The sequence below is a fragment of the Ceratina calcarata genome, unplaced genomic scaffold, assembly GCF_001652005.2.
Source record: "Ceratina calcarata isolate Rehan_Ccalc_2016 unplaced genomic scaffold, ASM165200v1 scaffold162, whole genome shotgun sequence".
NCBI classification, from domain to species: Eukaryota; Metazoa; Arthropoda; class Insecta; order Hymenoptera; family Apidae; genus Ceratina; species Ceratina calcarata.
Genome location: NW_017137498.1, coordinates 662645 through 675175, shown reverse-complemented (window position 1 = coordinate 675175; position 12531 = coordinate 662645). Strand labels below are relative to the sequence as shown.

Here is a 12531-nt window from a genome sequence, read left to right as displayed (position 1 = left end):
TCTTCTTTTCCCAGTGTATTATACCCTGTACATAACAGTGTAAATGTTTATCGACGACTTACGGAATCATACGATAGAAGGAGCACTTGTAATTTTCGTAACGACGGATGGGTGGATTGGTGGATGGTGTTTTCTTTTGCTTCTTTTTTTAAGTTACACGTAGCGTACATACGTATAGATATGTTTGTGACAGGCACGTTAAATTACAAACTGATACGCATAATTGCGATGAAAAATGTAAACGTGTCGCTTAGATTGCTGAATGACCTACACTTTTGTACTACGTAATAATTATTGAGTTGTCGATACCAGATGTTTTAGAATTCAATTAAACGATTATGTTTGGAAAACATTACGATTTTATGACTTTTGGCAGTTTTATCAACCTTTCAAATTTGTTAATCCGGAAATTCGGCCATGAAAAAATGTCAGAAAACTAAATTATTTCATCTATCCAAATATTTTTGCAAACAGATGTTCTTTCATTGCCCAATCATAGAAAACATTAAATCGCTTTAGTCGGTTAAACGACGAACACAAACATTGTTAATTAAGTGACACGTTTATTTTTATCGGCGTAAACCATATCAATCACAAAGTTTTTTACATTGATAATTGAATAAAAAATAAAAAGGTAAACCAAACAGCAGGTATTGTAAAAGAAGACGATGCAACAATTCGTTCATTGATCATCCACTGTCGCTGTATGATGCGTGCCTGACGGTGTGGGTGAATCTTAATACTGTTAATAGATATACGTATCTAATGTTATTAATTATTAATTAACGTTTGATTTGTAACGAACGAGGACACGGAATTTTAGAGGCTCGCGCGAGTCCTTTTCATCGCTTCTCACGTGACACCTGTTTTCTACGATCACGCGAACCAGTTTCTATCATTTTTCTAAACAAATCACACAAGAAAAGTTATCGAAAACCACAAAAATATGGACATACATACACGCGAACCAGTTGCGATTCTCGCGAGGTTCTTGAAGAAGCCTCTTGCATTCTGTGTCCGTACAGACCCTACTAATAAACGCCATAGTGGTCTGACAAGTAATTGGCTCGAATAAATTAAATTTAATTTAACAATTGTCTGCCTCATGGTTGCATGATTTCTTTTACCACAAAACCAACCAATCAACAATTCCTTACCGTCACCATTCCTAACGTCCTTTCACCTCGATGTCTTCTTGCGTTTCCATTTATTTCTTATTACTACCTAATACACATTTATTGAGAAGTACAATTTCCAAAGAAATGAGCAGAGAACTGAATGGAACGAAAAGCGGAACTAGTTATATCACATTTCGCAATTGGGGATTGATGAAACACATTAGTAATTGTTAATGAATCTTTTGGACATTTGGTTCTCATCAACAACTATTCCTTAGTAAGAAATGAAACGTACGGTTTATATAAACGAGTAATGATTTATTGGATTTACAAGTATAAATTTATATATTTTGTGTTAGTCACAATGTTTTATGTTATGGTTCGAATCGTTTTTAGTTTCTTGTTGAACAATCATGAAAACACAGTGTGTTCCGGAATGTACGACTTTAATTTAATAATTATCTGATTCATCATAAAAAAGAATGAAATTCTGAATTAAAAGTTATTCTCCCACTTTTTCTTACTTCTACCCACTATTAACAAAGTTATTAATGTAAAATGTGAACCAATAACGTGTCCAAGTATAACTGTTGCAAAATGGAAAATTACTGCATAGCTTCGAGTGACCGTTGTCCGTGACCGGTTCACTTTTTTCGTTAATAACTCTGATAGTAGCGGTTGGAGGAAAAAGTGGAAGCGGAACTTTTTACTCAGAATTTCATCCTCTCCAAAGTCGTGCATTCTGAAACGGTTTGTATAGAATCATCACCCTCTCGGTTACATCACTAGTTACCGATCATACTGTATGTAATAATAGTTCATTGATTCACGTGATTTGTTAGTCACAGTAATGGATATTGTAATTTGTAATAGTTATTAAAATATAAATATGATAGACTAGTACCGCACAGTGCACACAGTACTTATCTTCAATTAAAAAGACGTCTGAAAATGATTAACACATTCTCTAATGACAAAATGTTCTAAAATGTTCACAAAACTTAAAAAATCTAAAGATTGTCCTAGCAACAAATGAGAAAAAAAAATTATTGATTCTTCCTGATTAATTTCTCTCTACGGGAATATATCGGTATTAGCCGGTTCATCGGTTTCTACGTCGACTATGGGAGGTAATGTATCGCATCGTTTTCGTACGTACGTGTTTCAGTTTATTTATTAAATTATCGTTTGACACAGGTTATCGTGTATGTCGTACAGTGAGAGTTGTGTGTATGGGCAATATAGTACCTATCTATAATATAATAATAGAAGTAGAATTAAAGTTAATCGGTTTAAATACAAGTGCGATGCGCGCGACCTAAGAGGCGTAAGGACAGATAAGACAGTTTAATTTACGTCTCGCTTTATTTTCATCATTCATTTATTTATTATATATATTGTGTCAAGTCATCCCATGAATAATATAAATATTGTAACAAATTGGAAGTAAAATAGGGGAACGTATTAAAAGACGGAGCGGAAAAGACACGGAGAACGCCAGATCAATTGAAACTTACTGAAGAATAGAGAAGATTGTATAAATGTTTGACTTTTACGAAGAAATGTAACTTGTTACAATTTTTAAGAATTAGTAAGCATTTACATTACTCATAGGATGACCTGATAGTTCGTTTCGATTCCTTACGCTTCGTGATTCTGAAATTAACAGATATAAGGAAGATATAACGAATCATTGTTAACTTTTTCATCGGTATATATTAATGTAATATGTACGTGTGTATATATTTTTGCTTGTTCGTTTATTTAAATTATAGTTTCTTTGAAAATAACGATGATTCGCGTTTTTCTTTTTGTGATGAGCAATTTTGCTTTCTCCACGGTGCTTTTTGCCTTTTTGATTCGTTGCGACGGGTACCGCTTCTCGTTGGCTGAATCTTGAATTTACGGCGGGTCGTTCGACAAACATTTTAAAGAAGGTGACACGATTTCCACATTGAAAACATGTTCCTCTGATGTTCGCGGGACAACCCGTTGAAAACTCTAGTCAGCCTTTTCAATAATTTATGATGATATACCGAAGCTCTTCCTTTTATTCGTCGTTTGTTCATTACACCTGTAATTTTATAAAAGGAAAACTGAAATCGAACGTTCGCTGTTTACTTCGCATATCAAGAATCTAGATAAGTCTGTATTTCTGAAATATTTTCGATACTAAAGCTGCGTCTCATATCTTCCTTTTATACAGTGTATGTTTATAAAAAAATTCGATAAAACAAGATATAAATGAATCTATCATAATTCAATTCATGTTTCATCAGTCGAATGAGATACGTACGTTTCTAAAGACGACAAGGTGGCGTTCGAAGTGGTAAGGGGTAGATGGTCGATGACGATGGGATTTTTACAGGTCAGACCTCGTCTCCTGGACGAGGTACACCTGAGAACCGGGCACGGTGGAGGTGGTGACGAAGCTGCGGTGTTTCGCACGGATTAGGGTCAAGTTGCTCTCGGCCGTATCGGCTCGGTCCTCAGCAGCCTCCAGTTCCCTTTGGAATCGGCGGACCCTGGTCACGCTCTGCTGGGACATGCCTTCTTGTTCGTTCAGCTGTCGTTTGTATAGATTCACCTTCTGGACGGCCTTGTCCAGAGACTCTTGCAGCAGCGCGATGTTCTTCGAGTCTTCCTCAACCTGGATCATCACTTCCTTGATGTTGCGCTCCTTTTTGCGAAGGATCTTCACCGTTTCGGAGTGTCGGCGTTTCTCTTCGTCGAGTTCAAGCTCCAAGTCGCGGATCTGCAGCGTTACAATATTCACTTACGACATGTTTTCTGATTAAATTTTTAGAAGAATCTTGTATCATGTCGAAATGTAACAAGAAACATTTAGTTTTTCAGCAAAAAGTTTTAATCAACACATTTGACTAATCTGTATTCTTTAAATATTTATTTAAATGAGACAAAAGAAATCTTACCCTAGCCTCGAGTTTGCTGATAATGCGTTTACCACCGACGATAGCGTTGGCCTCAACTTCCTCTAATCTCACCGACAGGTTCTTCACCTCTATTTCGAGGGACTTCTTGATGGCCTCGATCTTCACGATGCGCTCTTGTTCCTCATGAAGGATTTCGACAGTATGTTTGAGCTCGACCTGCACTCGCTGGTATCTCTCGTCGCTGACTTTCAGTTCCTTGGTCACTTCCTCGTAGTCACCAGCGAGGGTAGCCAATTCTTGCTCGAGTTTCGCCCGTGACGACGCGATGTTCACGTTTATGGTGGTTAGCTCGTTAATGCGGCTAACCGCCTCCTCGTATTGCTGCTCGACGGTTCTCTTCGCACGTAGGGCCTTTCGGAATATTATTAATTATAACATGTTCGTAAAATGTTTAAAACGAATCCACAAATATATTTATTAAAAATTGCGAAGTGCCTCACAGATTCGTAATTGCCGCGGACTTCCTCGAGCTCAGCCGTCAATGATTGCAAGCGTCGTTGACTGATGCCCAGTTGATCCAAAGTTACTTGTAGCTGACGTTGAACTTCGTCGTAGTGGGCTTGGAGTTCCTAGAAACCGACAAACAGATATATTAGAAAACGCGGTATATGCCAATTTGACAACCACCTGTCAGCCATGGATTTCGCAAGAGCTTACAGGTGGCTGACAGTTCAATATATCAAATCAGAAAAAAAGTCAATTATCTTTAAGAGTAAGAAATTGTATATAACAACTCTAATTAATTAGTAATTTAAAAAATAAATGCACGTTCTTCCTTGGAGGCATCTGAAATTTTACTGGCTTGTTATGAACATTAGTTTGTCAAGAAGAAGAAAATGTTGAATTTTGACACTAGGAGAATCGTTTATGCGTGATTGCTGTAGTAATTAACTTACGGTCAAAGTAAGCGATTGCTTCTTGATGGTCTTCTGCAGATCGATGTTGTTCTTATTGGCAACGTCCAGGGACAATTCCAGCTCGGTGATCTGGATCTGCAGCTTCTTCTTTATGCGCTGCACTTCGGTCTTCAGCTTGGTCTCCGCCTCGACCACGCGGGCGTTCAGCTGCTCGATCTCGATACTGGTCTGCTTGCTAATTTATATTTCGATTCGCATGAACATACGAAACGAACATCCGAATCAATTTTAAAAGGTCTCACAATCGGATTATTGTTTCCAGGCGACAATAGCTACATTTTCAATCTCTCTCTCCTTGCAAGGTACCAATCTGTTGGTGAACACTCAAGGGAACATTTTACCATTAATGTATTTAGTAAAAACGACTGTTAAATTATCGATGATCTAGAGGTTTCATCGTGCTGTGCCTCTTTCGATGCTGGGTTAGTCAGGATGGTTCGATGCATAGTTAGTTTGGCAACGGATGCAGTGGATATTACCGTTTGCATTATCACAAGTGGAGAGTCTATTTATGTAACCAAGAAGATGCACGTTCAGTGTTCTGTGTCTCCTATTTAAAAGTGAAATGATCTATGAATTAAAATCAAAGAATACAGTTTCTTAATTTATGGAAAATCTCGATGACAAAATTAAATTAGATGAAATGAAGAATAAGAAAAAAATAAACTGAAGAACTAAATTGATCAGTGACCTGTGTGTCACTTTCTTATGTGAAGAAAGTGATCGTTTTGCACAAATGTACGTCGTAACTGTCTTCTGCGCTGGTAAAACATAAGGCAATGAAAAAAAACTGAAAAATCTTACGTAAGTATACACGTTTAATCAGCTATTCTACAATTGTGTAATTCGTGAGGATCAAACGACAGTGTATTCGATTATGTACTTCTCATTTATCGTTTATTCTCTTCGTTGTTTCGTGTCACATTACTCTTACCCACACAGCTACTAATCTACTAAAATATCCATCCTCTTATCAAATCATGCGGGCCTGATTCCCAGGCATCCGTATAATCGTCTTGGTCTGGTCGGGTGTTGATACCTCTTGTCCAGGAAGTAGTTGCTCGACTTCTCCTCGTACCCTCGCAGCTCCTTGCTCAGGCAGTTCAACGGCGCGGCCAGCCTATCCTCGTCGATCAGATCCCTCGTCCTCTCCTCCATCATTCTCAGATGGTTTCTGGTATCCATTATTAAATTCGCGGCGCGATTCTCTCTCTGAAATTTCCTGATATCGGCCAATTCTTGGCTCTTGCTCAAGTTCTTCAGCGCTTCCGCCCTTAAATGAAACTCGATCGCTCTCGCCGATTTTCCGCGAAGACTTCTCCCGTGGTCAAGGGCGCTTTGCACCTCGGACATGTTTTGCACGTCCCTCAACGATTGAAAATCGATATCGGCCATTTCTCTTTGGATTTGTCTAGCCTCGGACCTGACGCGCGCACTGTCTACGAGTAACGGTAATGGCTGCAAACGAATCTGCTCTAATCTCCGCGGAAACACCTCCCTCGTCACGTGGCTGGCTTGCGCTGTCTTCGATAAGCTGAAGTCCGATCGGTTCGCTATCTTTGGACAGGCGAAAGCGGACTGTCAAATAAAACTCCGATCTCCGGTGTTCGCGTTTCCGCCACGACTATTAACTCGATCGATGAAAGACACCGAGAAGAAGAGGAGAAGGAAAAGCGGTCACGGGTCGTAGTTTCCGCGAATGACGCGACCCTCCCTAATCCGATCGTTCTTTAGGCGGTCGAGCTGAGCCTAAACTTAGCAGCAGCGATCCAAAATTCGAAAGTGACGACCGAACCGCACTCTCGATCGACTCTCTCTAGAGACTCGAGGACGACTGCCAATCCAAGGCGGACTGCCCGGCTCCCTGGGTCGCGAGATGGATATATTTTCTTTTTTCTTTTTAATACAATGCAACGCCAGACTTGGCAGCTTCGTTGCTCGCTCTCAATCAGACTTGTCGTTGCGTCGGCTCCGAACGATCACAACTGCCAAACGTGTACCGACTTCCGCGATATTTTCATTTCCTTCTGCAGTGATATTGAACTCGCGAAAGTAGGATCGACGATAGCGTTCGTTGGACGGTATTAATAACAATAAGCGATTTAGGGATTTCCCTGGATTTCGTATTACGTCGGAGATATTCTGCCAATGGCTCGCTGGGATCGCGTTAAATTAAGACCCCGGCGACAGAGAGGCGGCGGTTAGGGCGTCACGGGCTCGAGTTATTGGACCGAATTATAGAATAAAATCTTCTCAAAGGTAACGTGATAGGCTGCTATTTTAAATGATTGTTCCCGATCCGAATTGTCGATGACGTTAACTAACATTTATGATATCGTTCAAGGTTGGAGGCGATATATCATGCTAATAATAAACGTCGCACGAACAGTCGCTTATGCTAATCAAAACAAAAAGATTTATAATCAGAAACATCAATTGTAGAGGCGAATGGAATATATCTGAATTTAATTTTAATTTTTGTATGCAATACGTAGCCAGATAGAGTTACTGTTATTGAAGATAATGCCAATTGTTGCGATACGTATACATTGCACAGATGTTGTTTTCGATGCAGACAGTAACAGTGGTAAAAGCAATTCACTGACAATACATCGAAGAAAACAAGTTGTACGAAAATATTTCTATGACAAGAACTCTATCACAATTTCATTGAAACTACTATTCAAATCAATTTCTCCTTCCATTCTCAACGAAATACGTAATGCAATGTTGAACGGTATGTGTCCAATATAAATCGTGCCACATACGAAACCCTAACTCGAATCACAGATTCCGTTTAAATGATTACAATCGATTCTCAGCGACCGTGACATTCCTCCCGAGAAGAATTCATTCTTACATCGATTCGATTGACACGGGTGAACATAAGGGATGCGAACAGACGCGCCAAGCATTGTACAAAGTCCGGATCGAGGAGGTGCAGCTTTCTTCCGCGGCGCCAAATTTAGCGAACGAAAGGTCAAACTGTTGCGGAAGCGTCTGTCGCTTTTCCACGCACCGATTCTAGCTTTCACTTTTCCATTTCTCAGTTTATATAATACGTATGTAGTTTCGAATTTAACGAAGTCATGAATGACGTTCATTGATACTTATACTGAATAATTCGTGAGAAAATTAAAAAAAATTAACTTAAGGAGGTCAGCCTTGCATATAATGGATAATACAAAGTGATTTTCCTCTGAGGTTGTGAGAGAAGATGAAATTGTGACGATGAGTCAAAAGTTCCTCCTCCATTTTTTCCACCGATTGCTATTAACAAAGTTATTAGCATTAGAAAAGTGGAGCAATAACGTTAGATGCACAATTACGGTCACTCATAAATAGCACGAAGCCCTGCCCCGCCGTCTTTCACTTTGTAACAATTCTACTTCGACACGCCATTGTTTTACTTTTTTCGTCAATAACTGTAAGGTGGTTTATTATGATGGCGGCGAGATAAGGCAGAATGTCAATGTTCGAAGTTCACCCACTTAAGGGAAAAGTGAAATAGCAACTTTTCACTCACAATTTTACCCACTTTCACACCCTCAAACGAAAATCGTGTACTCTAGAAAACCCTGAATTTAGGTCAAATCTAGTTTAAATTGAGATCTCGTTTAGTTTAAAAAATATTGATTTGGAAGTGACTAAATTTCCAAGCTTTTTCCCTTATGCTTTTAACTCTAATAATCATAGTATAAATGTACATATTGATATTCTTATTACAATTTCAGCAAATCAGTTTCTGCTACCTTGAAATGAGACAAGTGATCCCTGGCTTCGTCCTCGGCATCGATCGCTCGCTGGATTAGCTCGCGTCTTGAATACGGTTCCACAGGCTTGTTCGCCCATAAGGCCCTGCCATCTGACCAGGGTAATTCCGGGGGTTCCGATCGTCCCCGTACACGATAATCGCGCGGTGACGTCGAAGATCGACCTTCGCGGTCAATATAGCTGAGCATCGGCTGATAGAAATTAATCCCATAGTTATAATTCGTATCGTAGATGTAGGTGGGCCAATGTTTCCACTTTGGTTCGGTTGGGATGTACATTGGCGGCGTGATGCCAGCCATTTTTGCTTGATGCTGTTTCTCAGGTTTCTTTTAGTCCTTACAACTTGGGGAATATCTTTTTTAAAATTTCCTGATCTCCTTAATAAATTTGTTGAAATTTTTCCTTCAAATAAGCCAGTTTAGTGAGAATTTCCATCTAGCCCAAAACTACACGCGTTTAAATAATTGTTCTTCGTTTTCGTTGAAAAAATTTTGTCAACACTGTTTATCTTCTGTTCACTTCTGCTTCCGACCGTTACACTCAACGACTATACAAATATCGATCTTCGAGGGTTGGCGGGTATTTTTTCGAGTATTTGGGTGAGTTTTTATTAAGGTTTCATCCAACATCTACCTTGAATAGAAAGGATTGTATGTTTCAATTCTTGCAGGGTTAAATGTGTTAGATACGGGGTTTCACTCTAATAAGGAAGTTTTCGATTTTCATTCTACTACAGAGGATTCGATGATTTTTACTCACAAGTCTTTCATAGTTGGACGGTCCGTAGGGGACATTTGACATGGAACGATCGTGAAAAATTGGACCGGTCAAATGCGCTGGTATCTTTTGTAGCTTTTTCTTACGATTGCCACATTGGGAACGGCCAATCAGCACCTCTCGGCTAATAATTGGATCGTGACTGATCGATGCTGAGCGATGTTTATTAATAGTCCGATTGCGCACTGTTCGCACATCACTGATTCATAGTTGAATTAATGGCCAAAACGCAATGATGCCTATCGGAGATTTCATTCGAAATCGTTGGATGTTCCAGTTGATTTTTTATAAAAATCATGAAATCGTTTTCATCATATAAATCTCAACAATAATAACAATATTCCGTAAGAGAATGTAAATATCCATTCCCTCTTCAATTTAATCATTTTTGTTTTAATTTTGTATTCGTCAAATGTATTGTCCAAATATTTGGAATTCTTTGTTATTTCGTCTCCTTATCCATATTATTATACTTTATCGTATATAATTATCGTTGATTACTCTTCATACCATGCAATAATTTCTTCTTTTTATAATTATTCTTCATACCACAATTTTTCTTTACACATATTCTTTATAAACTCCATTCATGATGACATGATTGATATATCCTGTGTTTGGCATCGAGCACTAAGAAGAGCCGAGCCAAGAAAAAGTAACCGTCGTTCATATATTCATCATCCGATGACGATTCGCAACTTGGCAATCTGACTCGCGATTTTAACATCTATACTAATCTATACGCTTGAATAAGTAGATAATTAGATCACAACAGGATGTTCCCTTGAACGTCTAACCGATAGGGAAGACACTTGGGTGATTAATCGATGCTATTGATCGATGATAAAATTAATCGAGTCTTTATTAATAGCCAGCAGTTGCTTTCGGTGATCATACCGGAAATAAAATCGGTTGCATCACGAATCGCTGATAAGCATTAGAAATTCTTATTCGCTGTTTTCACTCAGTCTCGTGTTTGTTCTAATTCCAAGTGAAATGCATTAATATTTAATATGTTTTAATTAGCAGTTATGTGATATAAATTAATTGCATCATGAATTTTAACATGAGCGAATGAGCAAGAGTGTGGCAAACTACAAATCATGTGCAACAAATAGGATGAAAATTTTGTATTTTTAGATTAATTATAGTCAATATATATTTTCTTGTAAGTCTTCATAATTTTTATTGTACGATGTTAGTAAATTTCATGCGTGTTGAGAAAAAGTTGTTTTGTTTAGTGACTTAAGTCTTAACTTAATTTTAACTTTATGATTTCTGTACACCAGCTGCTTTTAAGAAGTACGTAAAAAAATATATAGTAATAGTTCAATATGCGCGTGGAGAGAATATTAAATTATTATCGTCTGGAAACAATTTTCTCTAGTGGATGAAATAACAGAATTTATAATAATCAATTCGTGAATGTACTTACCGGATGATTTCGATTTCTTCATCCTTTTCAGTCAAGCGGCGCTCGTAGTCGTGACGAAGCTGAGTAATTTCGGCGGACAATCTCTGTGCTCGTTGTTCCTCAATCTTACGTCCCTGTAATAAATTTAATTATCTTAGGAACTGTGTCATTGCAAAAGCCGTGAAACATATTTTCATACAAAACATTTTAATTTTGCAACGAGTATAAGTAGACTTTCACTTACTGCTTCAGCTTCTTTGTAAGCGGCAGCGAGTTCTTCGCGTTCATTTTCCAGACGACGGAGCTCGAGTTCCAGTTCGTGAAGTCTGCGGTTCATGTCGGCTAGCTGGTTCTTGGCATCGTTCAAATCGTCTATTAACAATTAAACAAAAAAATGATTTTTTTGTGTAATTTACGTGTCATATCATCGTGTATATTAGATACATCACAATTCATAATTTTAAGAATCATAAACCTGATAAAACATGCTTTTTATGCTCATTTCGAAAGTCACTGACTAATAAGATGTAGAATTATTGCTTACCGCCTAATTTCTTGTTCTCGCGAGCGAGTTGGTCCTTCATTTCGCGAGTCTTGTCCAGTTCGGCATTGGTTCGTTGGAGTTCCTGTTGTTTGTTGCGGAGATCTCGTTGGCTCTGCTCGTACATCGCAACAGTCTCATCCAAGCGGGACTTTAGTTCGATGTTGATCTTCTCCAAATGTTCCACGCGTTTTTGCAATTCCCGAGCTGTTCCGTTTGCCTTAAAAATATTGTAGTAAATAGTAATGAAAATTCGTATTAGGTACAATTCATATTATAAATTTTGGCTTTTTTCCAAATCAGTTCAGTATGTTACAAGTAAACTTTATAAAATTTTCAAGATTTCAAAGAAATAACGAAAAAAAGTATTTTAATACAATTATTTCAATTCTAATAAAGATCGGTGAGTCTACCTTTTCTAAATCGATGATCAGAACTTCAACTTCAGATTGGAGGCGAGATTTCTGCTTCTCAAGGTTGTTGATCTTCACGAGCAGGGTTTCAATCTGCTCTTCCTGTTCCTGAATGCGTGCACCGTATTTGCGGCGCAGTTCCTCAACCTATGAAATTAAATGAGAAATACGATTAAATGTTTACTCGATAATATAACTAATGAAAGTTTCACAATTTTAATTAATTGTTTGTTTAATTATACCTCTTCGGCGCGAGCGTTAGCTTCGGTCTCATATTTCGATCTCCAGATTTGTACCTCGCCATTCGCTTTGACCAATTGGCGTTCAATGTCCAAACGTGCTTCAGACTCCTCTTCAAGTTGAATGCGCACAGATTCCAGTTCTGATTCGACCTGTTGACAATCATTGTATGAATTATTTTCACCATTTTGTATTTACCGTTAAGGGAACTAGGTTTTTATCATTTTAGAGGACTTTCAGCTTTAAAATTGATCTTTAACACTAGACTGCCGGAGCGAGTCAATTTGACTCATTTTTCAAGACTCGAAGTTGAAGTATCATGCAAAAGAAATAAAAGTAAGGGCGCCTGTGCTAAATGTAATACAAAAATCTACGGAAAATGT

General features: G+C 38.2%; 2 protein-coding genes across 3 annotated transcripts in view; both read right to left on the bottom strand.

The window, feature by feature from the left end:
• Window positions 1-2264: 2264 nt before the first annotated feature.
• LOC108632572 (paramyosin, long form) overlaps window positions 2265-12531 on the bottom strand; it is a 19986-nt gene continuing 9719 nt past the window's right edge. The window contains exons 7-16 of the mRNA XM_018037226.2: window positions 12151-12300; window positions 11909-12055; window positions 11499-11715; window positions 11199-11326; window positions 10976-11088; window positions 4969-5164; window positions 4513-4641; window positions 4052-4423; window positions 3415-3873; window positions 2265-3192 (exon numbers count right to left, since the gene is read on the bottom strand). Coding sequence (XP_017892715.1) covers window positions 3481-3873; window positions 4052-4423; window positions 4513-4641; window positions 4969-5164; window positions 10976-11088; window positions 11199-11326; window positions 11499-11715; window positions 11909-12055; window positions 12151-12300 — 1845 coding nt within the window. The 3' untranslated portion in view covers window positions 2265-3192; window positions 3415-3480. The remainder of the gene's footprint in view (window positions 3193-3414; window positions 3874-4051; window positions 4424-4512; window positions 4642-4968; window positions 5165-10975; window positions 11089-11198; window positions 11327-11498; window positions 11716-11908; window positions 12056-12150; window positions 12301-12531) is intronic.
• On the bottom strand, window positions 5788-10961 carry LOC108632573 (paramyosin, short form). Of its 2 annotated transcripts, XM_018037227.2 has the most exons (3): window positions 9523-10635; window positions 8742-9392; window positions 5788-6546 (listed from the first exon to the last, which is right to left on the bottom strand). In XM_018037227.2, the coding sequence occupies exons 2-3, from the start codon at window positions 9060-9062 to the stop codon at window positions 5968-5970; spliced, it is 900 nt and encodes a 299-aa protein (XP_017892716.1). In that variant the 5' UTR covers window positions 9063-9392; window positions 9523-10635; the 3' UTR covers window positions 5788-5967. The 2 variants fall into 2 exon arrangements, 1 of the variants encoding a protein (XP_017892716.1); XR_003390088.1 differs by lacking the exon at window positions 5788-6546 and having other exon boundaries at window positions 9066-9396; window positions 9523-10961.